General features: G+C 39.8%; 1 protein-coding gene and 1 long non-coding RNA gene across 9 annotated transcripts in view; both read right to left on the bottom strand.

Moving 5' to 3' along the window:
* LOC126982339 (SLAIN motif-containing protein 2-like) overlaps positions 1–18557 on the bottom strand; it is a 42356-nt gene that overhangs the window by 11315 nt on the left and 12484 nt on the right. For 5 of the 7 annotated variants that reach the window (XR_007735108.1, XR_007735107.1, XM_050834349.1 and 2 more), the window contains 4 exons: positions 12628–12746; positions 11407–11493; positions 7290–7391; positions 3023–3172 (listed from right to left, as the gene is read on the bottom strand). Coding sequence is in view for 5 of the 7 variants with exons in the window: in XM_050834349.1 (XP_050690306.1) it covers positions 3023–3172; positions 7290–7391; positions 11407–11493; positions 12628–12746 (458 nt within the window). In the remaining 2 variants the exon portion in view is untranslated. The remainder of the gene's footprint in view (positions 1–3022; positions 3173–7289; positions 7392–11406; positions 11494–12627; positions 12747–18557) is intronic. The other 2 variants (XM_050834352.1, XM_050834353.1) reach the window with 1 other exon arrangement.
* LOC126982349 (uncharacterized) lies at positions 11500–12484 on the bottom strand. 2 transcript variants are annotated; one of them, XR_007735119.1, is made up of 3 exons: positions 12268–12484; positions 11908–12147; positions 11500–11785 (listed from the first exon to the last, which is right to left on the bottom strand). It is a non-coding gene; the product is annotated as an uncharacterized LOC126982349 (long non-coding RNA). The 2 variants fall into 2 exon arrangements; XR_007735118.1 differs by having other exon boundaries at positions 11500–11725.

The following is an 18557-nucleotide window of genomic DNA, read 5'->3' as shown; positions in this document are numbered from 1 at the left end:
TGTATTAATCATGATTACAATTGTGATTACAGGAAGGACTGAAAGGTGAACTTGCAAATTTCATACACATGTACCATACTAAATATTTAATTGGTTGAATTACTACAGATATTTGGAGTACATACTTGCTGTACAAGAAACTATTAACTAAAACTTTGCTAATGTAATCGCAAAAGTAATCACGACTACAATTACATTTTCTAATGTATTTGATTACGATTACAATTACTTAAAAAAATAAGGTAATCAATTACGATTACTTAAAAAACTGTAATCGATTGTAATTGATTACGATTACAGATTGCGATTGTCCCATGTCTGCTGTAGTATCATAATTGTTATAGTGATCCTTCTTGTTCTTACTGTTATTCTCATCATTGTTTATACTTCTACAGCTCAAGTATCATGATTTGTATTGCTATTTCCATTGACAAACATTCCCTGAGTGATGTTATATACTACAAAGTGAGGTTAGCTTACAATTTCTTTCCCTTCACAGCACAGAACGGACAAAGACTAGAGTGTGCTTCATCATGACTGCTCGCCACCGCCCATCATTACAAGTTATTACAAGTTACAGACAAGGAAGAGTGTGTCATCAAAATCATCAGGCAACAAATACAAGTCATGGTGGTCATCAGGGTCAGGCAGGAAGGGGGAGAGGGTCAGGGGTCAGGGGGTCAGGTTACACACACAGGATACATATAAAGTTATCGTAGGTCACTGGAAGGTCAGGTTAATTACACGACACATGAGGGTTAATAAATCAGGTCACAAAAAGGTTAAATAAGGTCACTCACTCTTGCTGCTGCTATGCCTTGCCTCTTATGTTTTGACCCTTTCAGAAATTACTAAACCCTGTCAAGAGAACACATGAATTTGCTACTGAAAGGAACCTAACACATGAATGCCAAGAGTGTGGCAAAAAGTTCATCATGAAGAGTCACTTTAGAGAATGGTAGTTATTTTCTCTCTCTCTCTCTCTCTCTCTCTCTCTCTCTCTCTCTCTCTCTCTCTCTCTCTCTCTCTCTCTCTCTCTCTCTCTCTCTCTCTCTCTCTTCCGGCAGTGTTACGGAAATAATATGAGATGCCAAACAATAACAACTATCCAATTAGCATCATCATCAAAAGTAATTGTTTTTTTTGTTTTTTTTTCCTTTTTCTGAGTCTTATATTATTGACGAGGAATCAACTATTTTCCCTTTCTTTCTTTCCTTCTCTCTCTCTCTCTCTCTCTCTCTCTCTCTCTCTCTCTCTCTCTCTCTCTCTCTTACTTCCTACTGTACTGTTTTTTTCTTTCCTTCTCTCTCTCTTTCTCTTACTTCCTACTGCACTGTTTTTTTCTCTCTCTCTCTCTCTCTCTCTCTCTCTCTCTCTCTCTCTCTCTCTCTCTCTCTCTCTCTCTCTCTCTCTCTCTCTCTCTCTCTCTCTCTCTCTCTCTCTCTCTCTCTCTCTCTCCTTTCCTTCCTGCAGTCTGTTCAAGGCAATCTGAACTTGTATTTCTATCTTCTTTAACAAACTCCAAGCAGTACAAAGGAGCAGACCAGGTTATTAAGTGTAGACACATATCTGACATTCATGCACATGGGTAATATTATGTCGGTTATTAATCAGCGTAACGGCACGGTTGAGATATTAAGACTTTTCGCCATGGTAAGATATTAATTCCTTTACTGTACAGTCTTGAGATATTAACTGGTTCATTGTACAGTCTGAGATATTAAAGCTTGACAATTGTACAGTCTGAGATATTAATTGGTTCATTGTACAGTTTGAGATATTAATGCTTGACAATTGTACAGTCTGAAATATTAATTGGTTCATTGTACAGTCTGAGATAGTAATGACGAGTGATTGTACAGTTTGAAATATTAACTAGTTCATTGTACAGTCTGAAATACTAATGATTAATGATTGAACAGTCTGAAATATTAACTGGTTCACTGTACACTCTGAAATATTATTTAGACACAATTTTACAAGACGATTTACATTTGATTTATACAGTATTAAGGGGGAATGAGGAAAATGTGAATATGCAGAATTAGGTTCTTTGTGAGTTCTCCAGCTGTTTACACTGATGTGGCACGTCATAAGGTAACCCCCAGACCTGAGAATACGTATAGCGAAACCAAATTGTCGAGTCCGTTTTGACGTAAGCTCCCACGGGTCCATTCCTCCCCTCTGCTCTGCCACACAGTCCCAACACCTATTTTTTCCTCTCATATGTTACCTATAGCTTACATATGAGAGGAAGAGATAGGTGTTGGGACTGTGGCAGAGCAGAGGGGAGGAAAGGACCAGTGGGAGCCTACGCCAGACTGGCCTCGACATATTTGGAAGACTTTAATAAATATCATTAAACCCAACCCAACCCAACCTAACACACACACACACACACACACACACATAAAACTCAATGCTAACAGAATAAAAGTGAATAAAGGGATACAAAAGATAATAGATAGAAATAAACAATTAAACCTAACCTAACCTAACCTAAACTCTCTCTCTCTCTCTCTCTCTCTCACACACACACACACACACACACACACACACAAACCTCAATGCTAACAAAATAAAAAGGAATAAATGGATACAAAAGATAATAGATAGAAATAAACAATTAAACCTAACCTAACCTAAACTCTCTCTCTCTCTCTCTCTCTCTCTCTCTCTCTCTCTCTCTCTCTCTCTCTCACACACACACACACACACACACACACACACACAAACCTCAATGCTAACGAAATAAAAATAAATAAATGAATACAAGAGATAAGCCTAACCTTACTTAACCTAACCTAACCTAACCTAACTTAACCTAACTAAACTCTCACACACACACACACACACACAAACCTCAATGCTAACGAAATAAAAAGGAATAAATGGATACAAGAGATAAGCCTAACTTAACCTAACCTAACCTAACCTAACTTGACCTAACTAAGCTCTCACACGCCCACGCACACAAACACACACACGCCCACGCACACAAACACACACACACAATACTGACTCTCCTCCTGCAGCCTGGCGAGTGCGTTGACATCCGCCACATCCGTCAGTTGGTACGAGAAGCTTCCCTCCGAGGCCGAGCTGAGTCTGTCGTCCTCCTCCGACCCCAAGGAACCACTCGAGCGCGCCAGGTACTCCCGAGAGCTGCCATCTGGGGGTGCGGGGAGGAGCGGTGAGTTAGTGTGCGTTGGGGTGTGTGCGTATGTGTGTGTACTGTATATGTGTATGGTGTATGGTATGTTCCTTGCCATTTTTTTTTATTTTTTTTTACGTCCTAATTTTCCTCATCTGTAATTTGCATTCCGGAAAAGAAGAGGAGAGGAAAGGAAAGGAGAGGAGAGGACAAGACAGGACAAGACAGGACAGGAAAGGGAAAAGAAAGGAGAGGAGAAGAGAGGGAGAGGAAGAGAAGAGGAAGAGGAGAGAACTGAAGAAGAGAGAGGAAGAGGAAGAGGATAGGAGATGAAGGAAACAGGCAAAGAGGGAGGAAAGGAAAAAAGAAGAAGAGGAAAGGAGAGGAAAAGAATGGTATAGAAAGGAAAGGAAATCTAATAGTGTTGTTGTTTTTTGGGTTTTAACAGTAAAGGAGGCAGCTCATCGGCACAACAGAGAAGAAACAAAAGAAAAACTCTGGTGTTGCTCCCGTAAATAACTCCTGTAAATAACTGATTGTAAGAGTAGCCAGACAGAGGGTTAACGTCAGATGGAGAAGTGTGTTGATGTTCCCCTCTGTGATTTGTGTTGTGTCTGAGTGGAGGGGATTCAAGAGTGTCTGTAAGTTGTGTTCCATCAGTGTGTCAGTAATTTGTGTTGTCAGTCTGTTTATAATTTGTGTTGTGTTAGTCTGCCTATAATTTGTGTTGTGTTAGTCTGCCTATAATTTGTGTTGTTAGTCTGGCTATAATTTGTGTTGTGTAAGTCTGGCTATAATTTGTGTTGTGTCAGTCTGGCTATAATTTGTGTTGTGTAAGTCTGTCTATAATTTGTGTTGTGTTAGTCTGTCTATAATTTGTGTTGTGTAAGTCTGGCTATAATTTGTGTTGTGTTAGTCTGTCTATAATTTGTGTTGTGTTAGTCTGTCTATAATTTGTGTTGTGTTAGTCTGGCTATCATTTGTGTTGTGTTAGTCTGTCTATAATTTGTGTTGTGTAAGTCTGTCTATAATTTGTGTTGTGTTAGTCTGTCTATAATTTGTGTTGTGTAAGTCTGGCTATAATTTGTGTTGTGTAAGTTTGTCTATAAATTGTGTTGTGTTAGTCTGGCTATAAATTGTGTTGTGTTAGTCTGGCTATAATTTGTGTTGTGTTAGTCTGGCTATAATTTGTGTTGTGTTAGTCTGGCTATAATTTGTGTTGTGTTAGTCTGGCTATAATTTGTGTTGTGTTAGTCTGGCTATAATTTGTGTTGTGTTAGTCTGGCTATAATTTGTGTTGTGTTAGTCTGGCTATAATTTGTGTTGTGTCAGTCTGGCTATAATTTGTGTTGTGTTAGTTTGTCTATAATTTGTGTTGTGTTAGTTTGTCTATAATTTGTGTCGTGTCAGTCTGTCTATAATTTGTGTTGTGTAAATCTGTCTATAATTTGTGTTGTGTTAGTCTGTCTATTATTTGTGTTGTGTCAGTCTGTCTGTGTGTATATGGTTGGTGGAAATTCAAGAGTCCATTAATAATTTGTGTTCCGTCAGTGTGTCGGTAATTAGTGTGTTGTCTCAGTTCGGAATTCAAAAGATTGTCAGTAATTTGTGTTCCGTAAGTGTCTATAATTGTGTGTTCTGTGTTGGTGTTTATTCAAGTCTGTCAGTAATTTGTGTTGTCTCAGTTCAGAATTCAAAAGACTGTCAGTAATTTGTGTTCCGTAAGTGTCTATAATTGTGTTCCGTGTTTTGTTTTTATTCAAAAGTCTGTTAGTAATTTGTGTTCCGTAATTGTCTATAATTGTTTCGTGTTTTGTGTTTATTCAATAGTCTGTCAGTAATTTGTGTTCTGTAAGTCTATAATTGTGTGTTCCGTGTTTTGTGTTTATTCAATAGTCTGTTAGTAATTTGTGTTCCGTAAGTGTCCAATTGTGTGTTCCGTGTTTTGTGTTTATTTAATAGTCTGTTAGTAATTTGTGTTCCATAAGTGTCTAATTGTGTGTTCCGTGTTTTGTGTTTATTTAATAGTCTGTTAGTAATTTGTGTTCCGTAAGTGTCTAATTGTGTGTTCCGTGTTTTGTGTTTATTTAATAGTCTGTTAGTAATTTGTGTTCCGTAAGTGTCTAATTGTGTGTTCTGTGTTTTGTGTTTATTTAATAGTCTGTTAGTAATCTGTGTTCCGTAAGAGTTTAATTGTGTGTTCCGTGTTTTGTGTTTATTTAATAGTCTGTTAGTAATTTGTGTTCCGTAAGTGTCTAATTGTGTGTTCCGTGTTTTGTGTTTATTTAATAGTCTGTTAGTAATTTGTGTTCCGTAAGTGTCTAATTGTGTGTTCCGTGTTTTGTGTTTATTTAATAGTCTGTTAGTAATTTGTGTTCCGTAAGTGTCTAATTGTGTGTTCTGTGTTTTGTGTTTATTTAATAGTCTGTTAGTAATTTGTGTTCCGTAAGTGTCTAATTGTGTGTTCTGTGTTTTGTGTTTATTTAATAGTCTGTTAGTAATTTGTGTTCCGTAAGAGTCTAATTGTGTGTTCCGTGTTTTGTGTTTATTTAATAGTCTGTTAGTAATTTGTGTTCCGTGTCTATAATTGTGTTCCGTGTTTTGTGTTTATTCAATAGTCTGTCAGTAATTTGTGTTCCGTGTCTATAATTGTGTTCCGTGTTTTGTGTTTATTTAATAGTCTGTTAGTAATTTGTGTTCCGTAAGAGTCTAATTGTGTGTTCCGTGTTTTGTGTTTATTTAATAGTCTGTCAGTAATTTGTGTTGAGTCTGTTGGGTATTCAATCTTATACACATTACACATCAACATTATACATCAGTGAAGGTCTCAAAAGGTGGACATAGATACACATAAAAATAGTCTGAAAGAAAAATTGCATCTTCATAAAATATCCCATAAGAAAAACTAACTTTGGAGGAAAGATTGACTATAAAAATATCAAAAAAACAACACTGAGAGAAAAATCACAGCTCCAAATCTAAAAACTAACTAACTTTGAAAGAAAAATTAGGATATACCTCTGAAAATTCTAAAACCAACTCAAATTCTTCAAGTAACATCAGTCATATTTAACTAACTAACAAAACAAATAACAAACAAATACTACTGACATCTACCTCACAAATTACTAAGAAAAAAAACAAGAAAAAACGTACCTCGGAAAATTCTAAAACCAACTCAAATTCTTCAAGTAACATCAGTCATATTTAACTAACTAACAAAACAAATAACAAATGAATACTAACATCTACCTCACAAATTACTAAGAAAAAAATATAAAAAAACATACCTCTGAAAATTCTAAAACCAACTCAAATTCTTCAAGTATAACATCATGCCTCCCTACATCTTCTATATACACCAAGAGAACAGAGAGACAGGTTAGTAAGTAAGTGTTGATTTAGTGCACAAGATTTTTCAGGCTTTGCAAAAAATACACACAAACACACACACACACATCACAACATGCAAATAAGGAGAGGAGAGGAGGAGGAGGAGGAGGAGGAGGAGGAGGAGGAGGAGGGGAGGGGAGAGGAGAGGAAGAGGAGAGAAGAGGAAGAGAACTGGAGAGAAGAGAGGGAGAGGAAGAGGAAAGGAGAGAAGAGATGAGGAAAACAAGTGAAGAGAGAGCAAAGGAAAAAAAAGGAAGAGGAAAGGAGAGGAAAAGAATGGAAAGGAAAGGAAAGGAGACAAGAAGAGAGGAGAGAGGAAGAAAGGAAAGGAGAGGAAGAGGAAAGGAATAGAAAGAAGAGGAGAGAACACAGCAAGAAAGGAAGGAAAAGAGAGAAGAGGAAGACAAGAGGAGAGAAGTACAGGAGAGGAGAGGTAAACATGAGATTGAGAAAGGTGAAGGAGAGGAGGAAAGAAGAAAGAAAAGGACAGGTAAGCAGGGAAGGTAAGCATCGTAGGGGTTGACAAAGGTGAAGGAGAAAGGACAGGTAAGGACAGGTAAGTAGGGAAGGTAAACATCGTAGGGGTTGACAAAGGTGAAGGAGAAAGGACAGGTAAGGACAGGTAAGTAGGGAAGGTAAACATCGTAGGGGTTGACAAAGGTGAAGGAGAAAGGAAAGGAAAGGACAGGTATGGTGAGGGAAGGTAAGCATCACAGGGGGTTGACAATGGCCTTCTACAAACCTCTCTTGAGCAGGGAGTTTCTGTTTTCATCATTAACAGCCTCCCCAAACGCCAGGGACCTTTTCTTCTTGGATCTGACAAAGGTCCGCGTATCTATTTCACCTGAAAGTACATGGCGTGTCAAGGCAACAAACGTACACACACACACAAACGTTGCCGGCCTCACGATCTCCGCTGCTCTCTCGTTAGGTGTTGAGAGTTCCGTCGCTGCAAGAAAATCAAGCTCAGACTACACGATACAAGACACAGGTAGCTCGGCAGGGTTGGGGTGTCCTTGCCAATACGTACGCACCTCTATCCAATTTGTACTCACGCCAGGAATGAAAAATAAATATATCGTTCTCTGGGTATCTGCGTCAAGGTATAAAAGTGAAGTTTCGTCAGACTAGAGTTTAATAATTTAGTTTTTGTTTATCACACGAGTAAGTTGTTTTATTTTTATTTTATACGCTATTATTATTGACCTCTTTGATGTTTGATGTTATATAAGTTGTAGATCTTATCATTAGGTGCGTTGAGTCAGGGTATAAAAAGCAACTCTCGTCAGAATATCAAGGTGGATAATCGCTCTTTATATTGATGTTTTGTTTTTGTTTTTTTGTTTTTATACACTGTTATTGACTCCATTGATATTCTAAAAGATATTAGCATTTTTTTTTTGCCATTTTCAATTCCCATATAAAAGAAAATAAAGAAAAAAATAGGATCTTGTATATTTCTTTTTTAATTAAACCCAAGTATTTACAGGTACATATACATAGTTCGGGTTCTTGAAAATGCCGAAAAACAACCATATTCTCTACTCTTACATGATCCATTTTGATGACAGAAAAACACACACAATATGGGCACGTTTTGGTGTATATGAATTGTAGTGTACTAATAATAAGATGAGAAGTCAAGCATTAAATAGATTGAGATTTTGAAATAATAAGTAGTGATCATTCGTCTTCATATATCATTATTATCATCATTCCCTTAGCTCAATCCTCAAGGGCATTTATTATTATTTTTTTCTTTTTTGCTATGAGTACTAATTGGGGTGGCAGTGGGCGTGAATTGGCAAGGACACTCCAGGCCTCGGCGGGTGGTGTGTTAGGCAAGGCAGACAAGAGGGTTGGTTGGGTTAGTCACACACAGGTACTGGCAGCAAACAGGTCTTCATCGCAGGGTAAGTTGTGCACGGCTACTCATACACACACCTGGACAAGCTTGATGGTCAGTTTAACATGTGATGGCACTAATATCCTTTCCTTTATTCTTTGGACTTCACAGGTTAAGTGGTGCATGGCTTCACACACACACACCTGGACAAGCTCAATGGTCAGTTTAACATGTGATGGCACTAATATCCTTTCCTTCATTCTTTGGACTTCACAGGTTAAGTGGTGCATGGCTTCACACACACACCTGGACAAGCTCAATGGTCAGTTTAACATGTGATGGCACTAATATCCTTTCCTTCGTTCTCTGACCTGGTTTTTTTTATTTATACACCCACAGATGTCTTGGAATTATTGGGGCTGTATTCCCATATTTTACCTTTTTTTTTACAGTAAAGGGAAGAGCTCCGTGTGTACAGAAACATGAATGAATTGTCTTGGAGGAGAAAGAGGCTATAATCATGATACGGAGATGTGAGCAAAGTGCCAAATTTTATCTAGAGTGCAATGACGCTCAGCTTAATAAATAGGAGCGGTAATAATGTCCGTTTCATCTTCAGTGGTGGTCGGTGCAGAGAGGAAGCACCGAGCAATATGAAGTTGTGTGATAGGCAAAAAACAGGATATTAAAGTGTGAAAAAGGTCCTAAAGTTTATCAGAAGTGCTTAATATTTGCTTTAACCCGGTAGCTGCGGGGATCATGTTTCTTAATGGTCCCTCCAAGCGAGAAAAATGAGAAAAAATCACCCCTCACACAAACCATTTAGTAATATATATCAAAGCATTTGTGATCAGATTATGTATCATCTATTTTGGGGGGTTTATATCATGGCACAAATTTGGCCTGTCGCTGCTGCACGGTAAAGCCACAAATTTGGCCCGTCGCTGCTACACGGTAAAGCCACAAATTTGGCCCGTCGCTGCTACTGGGTTAATGAATATAAGTGTTATAACCTTAGCCTGTTCCTTAGTGGTGAGAGGAAGCAATATAAACGCGTGTGACAGGCTGTGGCAGTGCTGGACCAAGAGAGGCTCAATGAAGCATGACAAAAACTCAGCTTCTCTGCAAACATTATCAATTATTCTACCTACAATGCAAAGTGAAAGTGTAAATCATATATCATCAAAAACTATAAAGTCATCAAATTATCATATCATCACCCTCATAAAATAATCGCCTAAGTCATTTTCAGCGATTTCCAGGTTTATCTCTAATCAATTTTCTAACGTGACGCCCGTTTTTGTATAGTTGCCTTCGTCATTCAGGGTTTGAGTGTTCTAGAATTGGCCTTTTCATTCCTGCCTAAATCTTAAGCCACACGAGATAATGACGGTTCTTTTCCTATTTCCTGTAAAGTAGAAAACACTGACTTAGGCGGCTTGGTTACGAAGGTGATGATATTCTACGTGAGGACAAAGCTCTGGGATGAAAGCCGTGAACTGAGAGATCAAAATAACACCTACTTGGCCCTTTTACAGAAGCTCGTTGCAGTCTGACTCTACCGCACTGTTATGTGATAAGATTACCTTCACCTCCTTGTAAGAGCTGCTCATGGTGTTCCAAGTCCCTTATGCTTACTAGAGAATATGGCCAACTTCACCCTAGCCTCACACCCTGCTATGGATTCTACTTTCTAATAATACTTCACCTACGTGCAATAAAGCTGGGGAGTTTCGTTTAGTCGGCGCACCATCTGTGGTCATATGCCAGAGAGGACTTATAGAAGGGAACAGATCCCAGGAGACAGGACACAACCCCTGATTAATACTTGGTACCCACTCACTGCTGGGTGGACGGGGGTGTAGGGTATCGGAAAAGCCGCCCAAATTTTTCCACTCCGCCTGGGAATCGAACCTGGGCTCTCTCAGTTGTGAGCCAAGTGTGCTAACCACTGCACCACGAAGCCCCCTCCTCTGTGCAAGAACTGTCCATGATGTTCTGAGACCCTTATACTAAATAGACCAAGGCCAGCTTCACCTTCATCTCACATTCTGCCATGGGATAAAGATACCAGGCCTCCTCCTCTTTGTATAGGCTGACAACCATGATGCTACGAGTGCCTTCTGCTCGCTAAGAAGCAGAACAATTGCCCAGACTCTCATATGTGTTTAGCTCTTATAGCAGCAACAGTAATTCCTCCCATTTCCAAACTGCCATTATCCAAACCTCACCATTATTGAAACACATCCTGAGACGTGCACTAAACTTTGAGGTAGAGGGCAGGAAGATGTGGAGAAGGGTGGCGGAGGAAGATATGAGGAGGCTGAACATCACGGAAGAAATGGCTGTGGACTGGCAATAGTGGAGGAGGCTCATATCCCGTCCAACCCCACCATAGGGAATAAATGGATGCTAAACGATGATGATGATGATGATGATTATTGAAACTGGTGATTTATGTATTTTGAGATGGTCGACTGACACACTTGCCGCTTCCCGCCTCTCGGTTAAACCTTAAGCTTTCTGTAGGACCAAAGAAAGACCTACTCCACCTTATAAGTCGTGCCAGACACACCTATCTGTATCACAAGTACAGTCGCGATATGAAGTGACGTCAGGTACTACTACATTATTTTACCGTGTTTTACATCACAACGTATTATAGATTATCATTAAAAGGTAACATTATATCATGAACAATAAATACACATCACTTCCGTTACCTTCAAATGCTCCCGTACGAAACATTCTGAGAGCGGCGACATCACTTCATATCGCGACTGCACCTGAAGCTTTCTATGGGACCAATGAACAACCTGCTCCGACACCTTAAGAGAAACACCTTGTCGTTATCAATGTGAACAGGGACGCATAAGTCACTGTGTAATGCTGCATCGACAACCACCGTTACCGACATGCAGGGCAGGGATGGGTGAGTGTTGGAGGGTCACACACACATACATAAACACACACACACATGTCAGCGAACGCACACACAGAGGCGCACACTCACCCCTGGAGGAAGGCGGGGACTCCGGGGACAGCACGCCAGAGGAGGAACATGGGCTGAAGGAGTGGCGGGGTGACTGATGTGGCGACACTGCAAGTACACACACACAATTATACCACTAATCACTTATACACAGCCGAACTTGCATGTTGACTTGAAGAAAAAACATAAGCAAGTGTTTATCACCAAAAAAAGAAGTTGCCTGCTGTCTCCTGTCTATGTACCAAACTACCAATGCCCTAAACCATCTCTCCTCCCTTACCTGCTGTCTCCTGTCTATGTACCAAACTACCAATGCCCTAAACCATCTCTCCTCCCTTACCTGCTGTCTCCTGTCTATGTACCAAACTACCAATGCCCTAAACCACCTCTCCTCCCTTGCCTGCTGTCTCCTGTCTATGTACCAAACTACCAATGCCCTAAACCATCTCTCCCTCCCTTACCTGCTGTCTCCTGTCTATGTACCAAACTACCAATGCCCTAAACCATCTCTCCCTCCCTTACCTGCTGTCTCCTGTCTATGTACCAAACTACCAATGCCCTAAACCATCTCTCCTCCCTTACCTGCTGTCTCCTGTCTATGTACCAAACTACCAATGCCCTAAACCATCTCTCCTCCCTTACTTGCTGTCTCCTGTCTATGTACCAAACTACCAATGCCCTAAACCATCTCTCCTCCCTTACCTGCTGTCTCCTGTCTATGTACCAAACTACCAATGCCCTAAACCATCTCTCCTCCCTTACCTGCTGTCTCCTGTCTATGTACCAAACTACCAATGCCCTAAACCATCTCTTCCCCCTTGCCTGCTGTCTCCTGTCTATGTACCAAACTACCAATGCCCTAAACCATCTCTCCTCCCTTACTTGCTGTCTCCTGTCTATGTACCAAACTACCAATGCCCTAAACCATCTCTCCTCCCTTACTTGCTGTCTCCTGTCTATGTACCAAACTACCAATGCCCTAAACCATCTCTCCTCCCTTACCTGCTGTCTCCTGTCTATGTACCAAACTACCAATGCCCTAAACCATCTCTCCTCCCTTACTTGCTGTCTCCTGTCTGTGTACCAAACTACCAATGCCCTAAACCATCTCTCCTGCCTTACCTGCTGTCTCCTGTCTATGTACCAAACTACCAATGCCCTAAGCCACCTCTCCTCCCTTACTTGCTGTCTCCTGTCTATGTACCAAACTACCAATGCCCTAAGCCACCTCTCCTCCCTTACTTGCAATCTGGTCGAGCTTGTTGATCAGCGACCTCTTGGACTGCTGGAGCGAGGGGTCATCGATGTCCTTCCTGAGCCAGTCCGTCGTGTGGGACTTCGTGCTGGGGGAGTCGAAGAGCCTGTGGAGGGACGACAGTTCAGTATTAGTGATTTATAGTGGCGCCATCTTGCTTATGCGTTTTTTTATATGCTATTATTTGAAGTCGATTATGTATTGATTTGATTGTTTTCCTCCCTGTGTCCCGGAAGTGTGTAAGTGTGATCTCAGAGGGTGTGATGGAGGACGCCCTTTGTACCATGACCTTTAGAAATAGCTGACGTGAGAAGCGAAAGTGTCTTATAATATCGACCTATAGCGTAAGCCCCAAACTATACATTACATAGAGAGATTCGTGTAGTAAACTGGATAAATTTTTGTGAACGCCACCTATACAGACAATGTGCAGACAACATACACAATAAAATAACTATACACCTACGTTAATTATTAGGTTTGTCAGTATTATTCTACGTTTTTTTTTTTAACAGTAATTTTATTGTATACCGGTATTTATCGTATGCAAGTATTTTCAAGCAACGGACCACCCTTCCCCCCTTTAATCCGTTAAATCGAGAGCCGAGTGAAGTAAGGATAGAGTGAAAATATCCATGTTATAATACAAATAAAAACAAGGCAGAAGGTCATGGTGATAGTGTGGTATTTCTGAGGGAAGGACAATGGAGTGAGGAAGGAGGAGATAAGATAGCACAGAGGAAGTAGAAGGAGAAGTAGGAGGAGGAGGAGGAGAGGGTGTGGGGCATTCTTTCTACTGGACACTATCATGGCAAAGAGAATAATAAATAACATCAAACATTCCACAAGTCCGCTGAACAATTGACGTTAAAAGCAATCACCAAAACAATCCTTCAGCACTTTCTACTACACTCACTATCATGGCAGAGAGAATGATAACAATAACATGAGACATTCCACAAGTCCGCTGAACCATTACCGTTAAAAGCAATCATCAAAACAATCCTTCAGCACTTTCTACTACACTAACTATCATGGCAAAGAGAATGATAACAATAACATGAGACATTCCACAAGTCCGCTGAACCATTGACGTTAAAAGCAATCACCAAAACAATCCTTCAGCACTTTCTACTACACTAACTATCATGGCAGAGAGAATGATAACAATAACATGAGACACTCCACAAATCCGCAGAACCACCGACGTTAAGCAAATCATCAAAACAGTCCTTCAGAACCTTCTACTACACTCACTATCATGAACTTTAATGATAATCGGTAATAACATGAGGCATTCCACAGACCCAGTTTTTGCATCGTTCCTTTGTTATCGTTAAAAGCAATCACCTTGATCTTCCTTCAGCACTTTATAATGAATTCTCACTAAACATTTTGGGAAACTTCATTATTATTTATTTTTTTACAGCAAAGGAGACAGTTCAAGTCCGCTGAAAATAAAGAAAAGCAATCACCAAAAAAAGCCTGCAGCACTGTTCTGAATAGAGTAACTATCATGGCAAAGAGAATGATAACAATAACATGAGACATTCCACAAGTCCGCTGAACCATTACTGTTACTTATACTTACTTTCTTATATCTTTACAATGCATCTTTTTCCTATTAATGTTTTCTTAATTCTTTTGTTACCGCACATCTTCACTTATAATCACTTTTCTCATTCTTACTTTTCTAATACACTCACTATCATGGCAGAGAGAATGATAACAATAACATTAGACATTCCACAAATCCGCAGAACCACCGAAACAAATCATCAAAACAGTCCTTCAGAACCTTCGACAAATCTAATACCATGAACTTTAATGCCAATCGGTAATTTCTTAGCTCCGAGGCTGCACTCTAGACCCAGTTTTTGCATCGTTCCTTTGCAATCTATTAATACGTTTTTATCAATGTCTTCCTTTGCTATCTCCCTGTATGTACCACTTTTATAATGAATTCCACTAAAAATGTTACCTCCGAAACTTCATTATTATTTTCTCTCTCACATTATCTCATTATCTCCACAAGCCTGCATTATCTAGTCCTTGTTGTAAATTTCCATATCTTCTTTTCAACAACTTTTATTAATGTCTTCCCTTTGCTATCTCCCTGTATGTACCACTATTGTTTTCCACTATAAAAATGTTACCCCTTACCTCCGAGCTTCCCTTATTACTGTCACATTATCTCGTTATCTCCACAAGCCTGCATTATCTAGTCCTTGTGTTATCAGATGTAAATTTCCATATCTTCTTTTCAACAACTTTTATTAATGTCTTCCCTTTGCTATCTCCCTTTATGTACCACTATTGTTTTTCCACTATAAAAATGTTACCCCTTACCTCTGAGCTTCCCTTTTTCCTGTCACATTATCTCGTTATCTCCACAAGCCTGCATTATCTACTCCTTGTTGTAAATTTCCATATCTTTTCAACAGTTTTTATCAATGTCTTCCCTTTGCTATCTCCCTGTATGTACCACTATTGTTTTTCCACTATAAAGATGTTACCCCTTACCTCTGAGCTTCCCCTTTTTATCTTCACATTATCTCGTTATCTCCACAAGGTTGCATTATCTAGTCCTTGTTGTAAATTTCCATATCTTCTTTTCAACAACTTTTATTAATGTCTTCCCTTTGCTATCTCCCTGTATGTACCACTATTGTTTTTCCACTATAAAAATGTTACCCCTTACCTCCGAGCTTCCCATTTTCCTGTCACATTATCTCGTTATCTCCACAAGCCTGCATTATCTAGTCCTTGTGTTATCAGATGTAAATTTCCATATCTTTTCAAGAACTTTTATTAATGTCTTCCTTCTGCCTTCTCTTTGCTATCTCCCTTTATTGTTTTCCACTATAAAGATGTTACCCCTTACCTCTGAGCTTCCCTTATTACTGTCACATTATCTCGTTATCTCCACAAGCTTGCATTATCAAGTCCTCAGGTAATCAGTCGTAAATTTCCATATCTTTTCAACAACTTTTATTAATGTCTTCCCTTTGCTATCTCCCTGTATGTACCACTATTGTTTTTCCACTATAAAGATGTTACCCCTTACCTCTGAGCTTCCCCTTTTTATCTTCACGTTATCTCGTTATCTCCACAAGGTTGCATTATCTAGTCCTTGTTGTAAATTTCCATATCTTCTTTTCAACAACTTTTATTAATGTCTTCCCTTTGCTATCTCCCTGTATGTACCACTATTGTTTTTCCACTATAAAAATGTTACCCCTTACCACTGAGCTTTTATTTTTATTTTCTATTTAAACATATTTCTACACTTACACTTTTTTGGTATAACTATTTTAAGAGCCTGTGTATGGGACAAAATGAATCGTAGACTGGTGACACAAACAACACATACAAACACAAAATACGAAACAGAAAGAAAAACATGTAAAAACAATTTGGAAGAGAGTCAGTTTGTCACTTTATATTCCCCTTTTACTATTGTTTTTCCACTATAAAAATGTTACCCCTTACCTCCGAGCTTCCCGTTTTACTGTCACATTATCTCGTTATCTCCACAAGCCTGCATTATCAAGTCCTTGTGTTATCAGTTGCCTCACCCAGGTGTTACATGACAACATCCGACATCCGCTTCCTTTAAAATATATCTTTAGGCATACTGGATGATTCTCTACCTGTGACAAGCTTTCGTCTATTCAACCACGACATGTTTCACACTCCTTGAACTAACATCCATGAGTGATTGCCTAACTAAAGTATAATTAGTCTAGATGGGAAAAAAAATAATCTACGTAAGTGCCGTTTTCCCGTCATCCCTGCCTCAAGATTTAACCCGTCCGCTGCGATTGGCACGGATTTGGCCTTCACTGGTAGCCTGGTAACATACACTCCCAGGTCTTTCTCTGCCTCTGTGGTGGATAGTGGAGTGTTTCCCATGTGGTATTGGTATGCTGGATATCCCTTCACTGGTAGCCTGGTAACATACACTCCCAGGTCTTTCTCTGCCTCTGTGGTGGATAGTGGAGTGATTCCCATGTGGTATTGGTGTGCTGGATATCCCTTCACTGGTAGCCTGGTCTTTCTCTGCCTCTGTGGTGGATAGTGGAGTGTTTCCCATGTGATATTGGTGTGCTGGATATCCCTTCACTGGTAGCCTGGTAACATACACTCCCAGGTCTTTCTCTACACTCCCAGGTCTTTCTCTGCCTCTGTGGTGGATAGTGGAGTGTTTCCCATGTGGTATTGGTATCATGCATAACCCTTCACTGGTAGCCTGTGCTGGATATCCCTTCACTTACACTCCCAGGTCTTTCTCTGCCTCTGTGATATCCCTTCACTGGTAGCCTGGTAACATACACTCCAGGTCTGTCTCTGCCTCTGTGGTGGATAGTGGAGTGTTTCCCATGTGATATTGGTGTGCTGGATATCCCTTCACTGGTAGCCTGGTAACATACACTCCCAGGTCTTTCTCTGCCTCTGTGGTGGATAGTGGAGTGTTTCCCATGTGGTATTGGTGCGCTGGACTTTACTTTTTTCTTCACTGGATTGTATCAGCCACTTTTTGTTCCACTCCTGTAGCTTGGTGATGTCTTCTTGTAGGAAATCCACAGTCAAGGGGTTAATATACTGCCCTAATCAAAGTATCATTAGTCTAAATTGAACATAAATCATTCTACCAGTGTGTCCTGCCTCCCTCATGCCTGCACAATAAGTAGATGTAGATGTAGAGAAAGGGAAAGGGGAAGGAAGAGGAAAAATGATGTAGGGATAAGGCTTTGTAACGCCTCACACTCAACTATGATTCTAGACTGTGCCAAATAAGTCCCCTAATCAAACTATCATTAGTCTACATGGAATATAATCAACATGCCTGCCTTTTATCCTTCATTCCTGTCCATACTACAAATACATCCCTTAATAGGTGAATCTGCCCTTCTTTCTACCTTCTTCAACCTTCTTCTATCTTTAGTCTAAATGGAATATAATCTACCTGTCTCTCCCATATCCTTCATACCTGTTCAGACTACAAATATGTCCTTAAGTGAATCTGCCCTTCTTCTTTCTTTCTTCTTCTTTCTTCCTTTTTTCTTCCTTGTTCTATCTTTAGCCTAATGGAATATAATCTACCTGTCTCTCCCATATCCTTCATACCTGTTCAGACCACAAATATGTCCTTAAGTGAATCTGCCCTTCTTCTTTCTTTCTTCTTCTTTCTTCCTTTCTTCTTCCTTCTTCTATCTTTAGCCTAAATGGAATATAATCTACCTGTCTGACCCATATCCTTCATACCTGTTCAGACCACAAATATGTCCTTAAGTGAATCTGCCCTTCTTCTTTCTTTCTTCTTCTTTCTTCCTTCCTTCTTCCTTCTTCTATCTTTAGCCTAAATGGAATATAATCTACCTGTCTCTCCCATATCCTTCATACCTGTTCAGACCACAAATATGTCCTTAAGTGAATCTGCCCTTCTTCTTTCTTTCTTCTTCTTTCTTCCTTCCTTCTTCCTTCTTCTATCTTTAGCCTAAATGGAGTATAATCTACCTGAGTGCCCCCATATCCTTCATACCTGTCCAGATACTAATATGTCCCTAATAGGTGAATCTGCCCTTCTTCAACCGGACGTTAACCTTGGGAGCAGAGCCTTATAGAACTGACAGAGTGCCGCGCCCCTTGCCATGTATGTGACTACAGCCCTCGCAAACTAGGGTCGTCAACCTACACAGAACAACTCTCGGACTATATTTGGTAACGATTTTCAGGTTCTTCCTCGGACTCCTTTTAAGCAGAGCGACGTAACGGACTTTTAATTTTTTGTGTGTGTGTTCTTAGTCAGTTTTCAATGTTTTATTTCTTCTCCCCTTGATCGGTTTTCTACTTTATTTCTTTATTTACTTTTTTGCCAGTCCGCCATACTTATTTCCTCTCGTGTGATTGGCCA

Source organism: Eriocheir sinensis, chromosome 50 (assembly GCF_024679095.1).
Source record: "Eriocheir sinensis breed Jianghai 21 chromosome 50, ASM2467909v1, whole genome shotgun sequence".
In the NCBI taxonomy this organism is placed as follows: Eukaryota; Metazoa; Arthropoda; class Malacostraca; order Decapoda; family Varunidae; genus Eriocheir; species Eriocheir sinensis.
The sequence above is the reverse complement of the archived record's forward strand: the minus strand, read 5'-3'. Positions and strand labels throughout refer to the sequence as shown.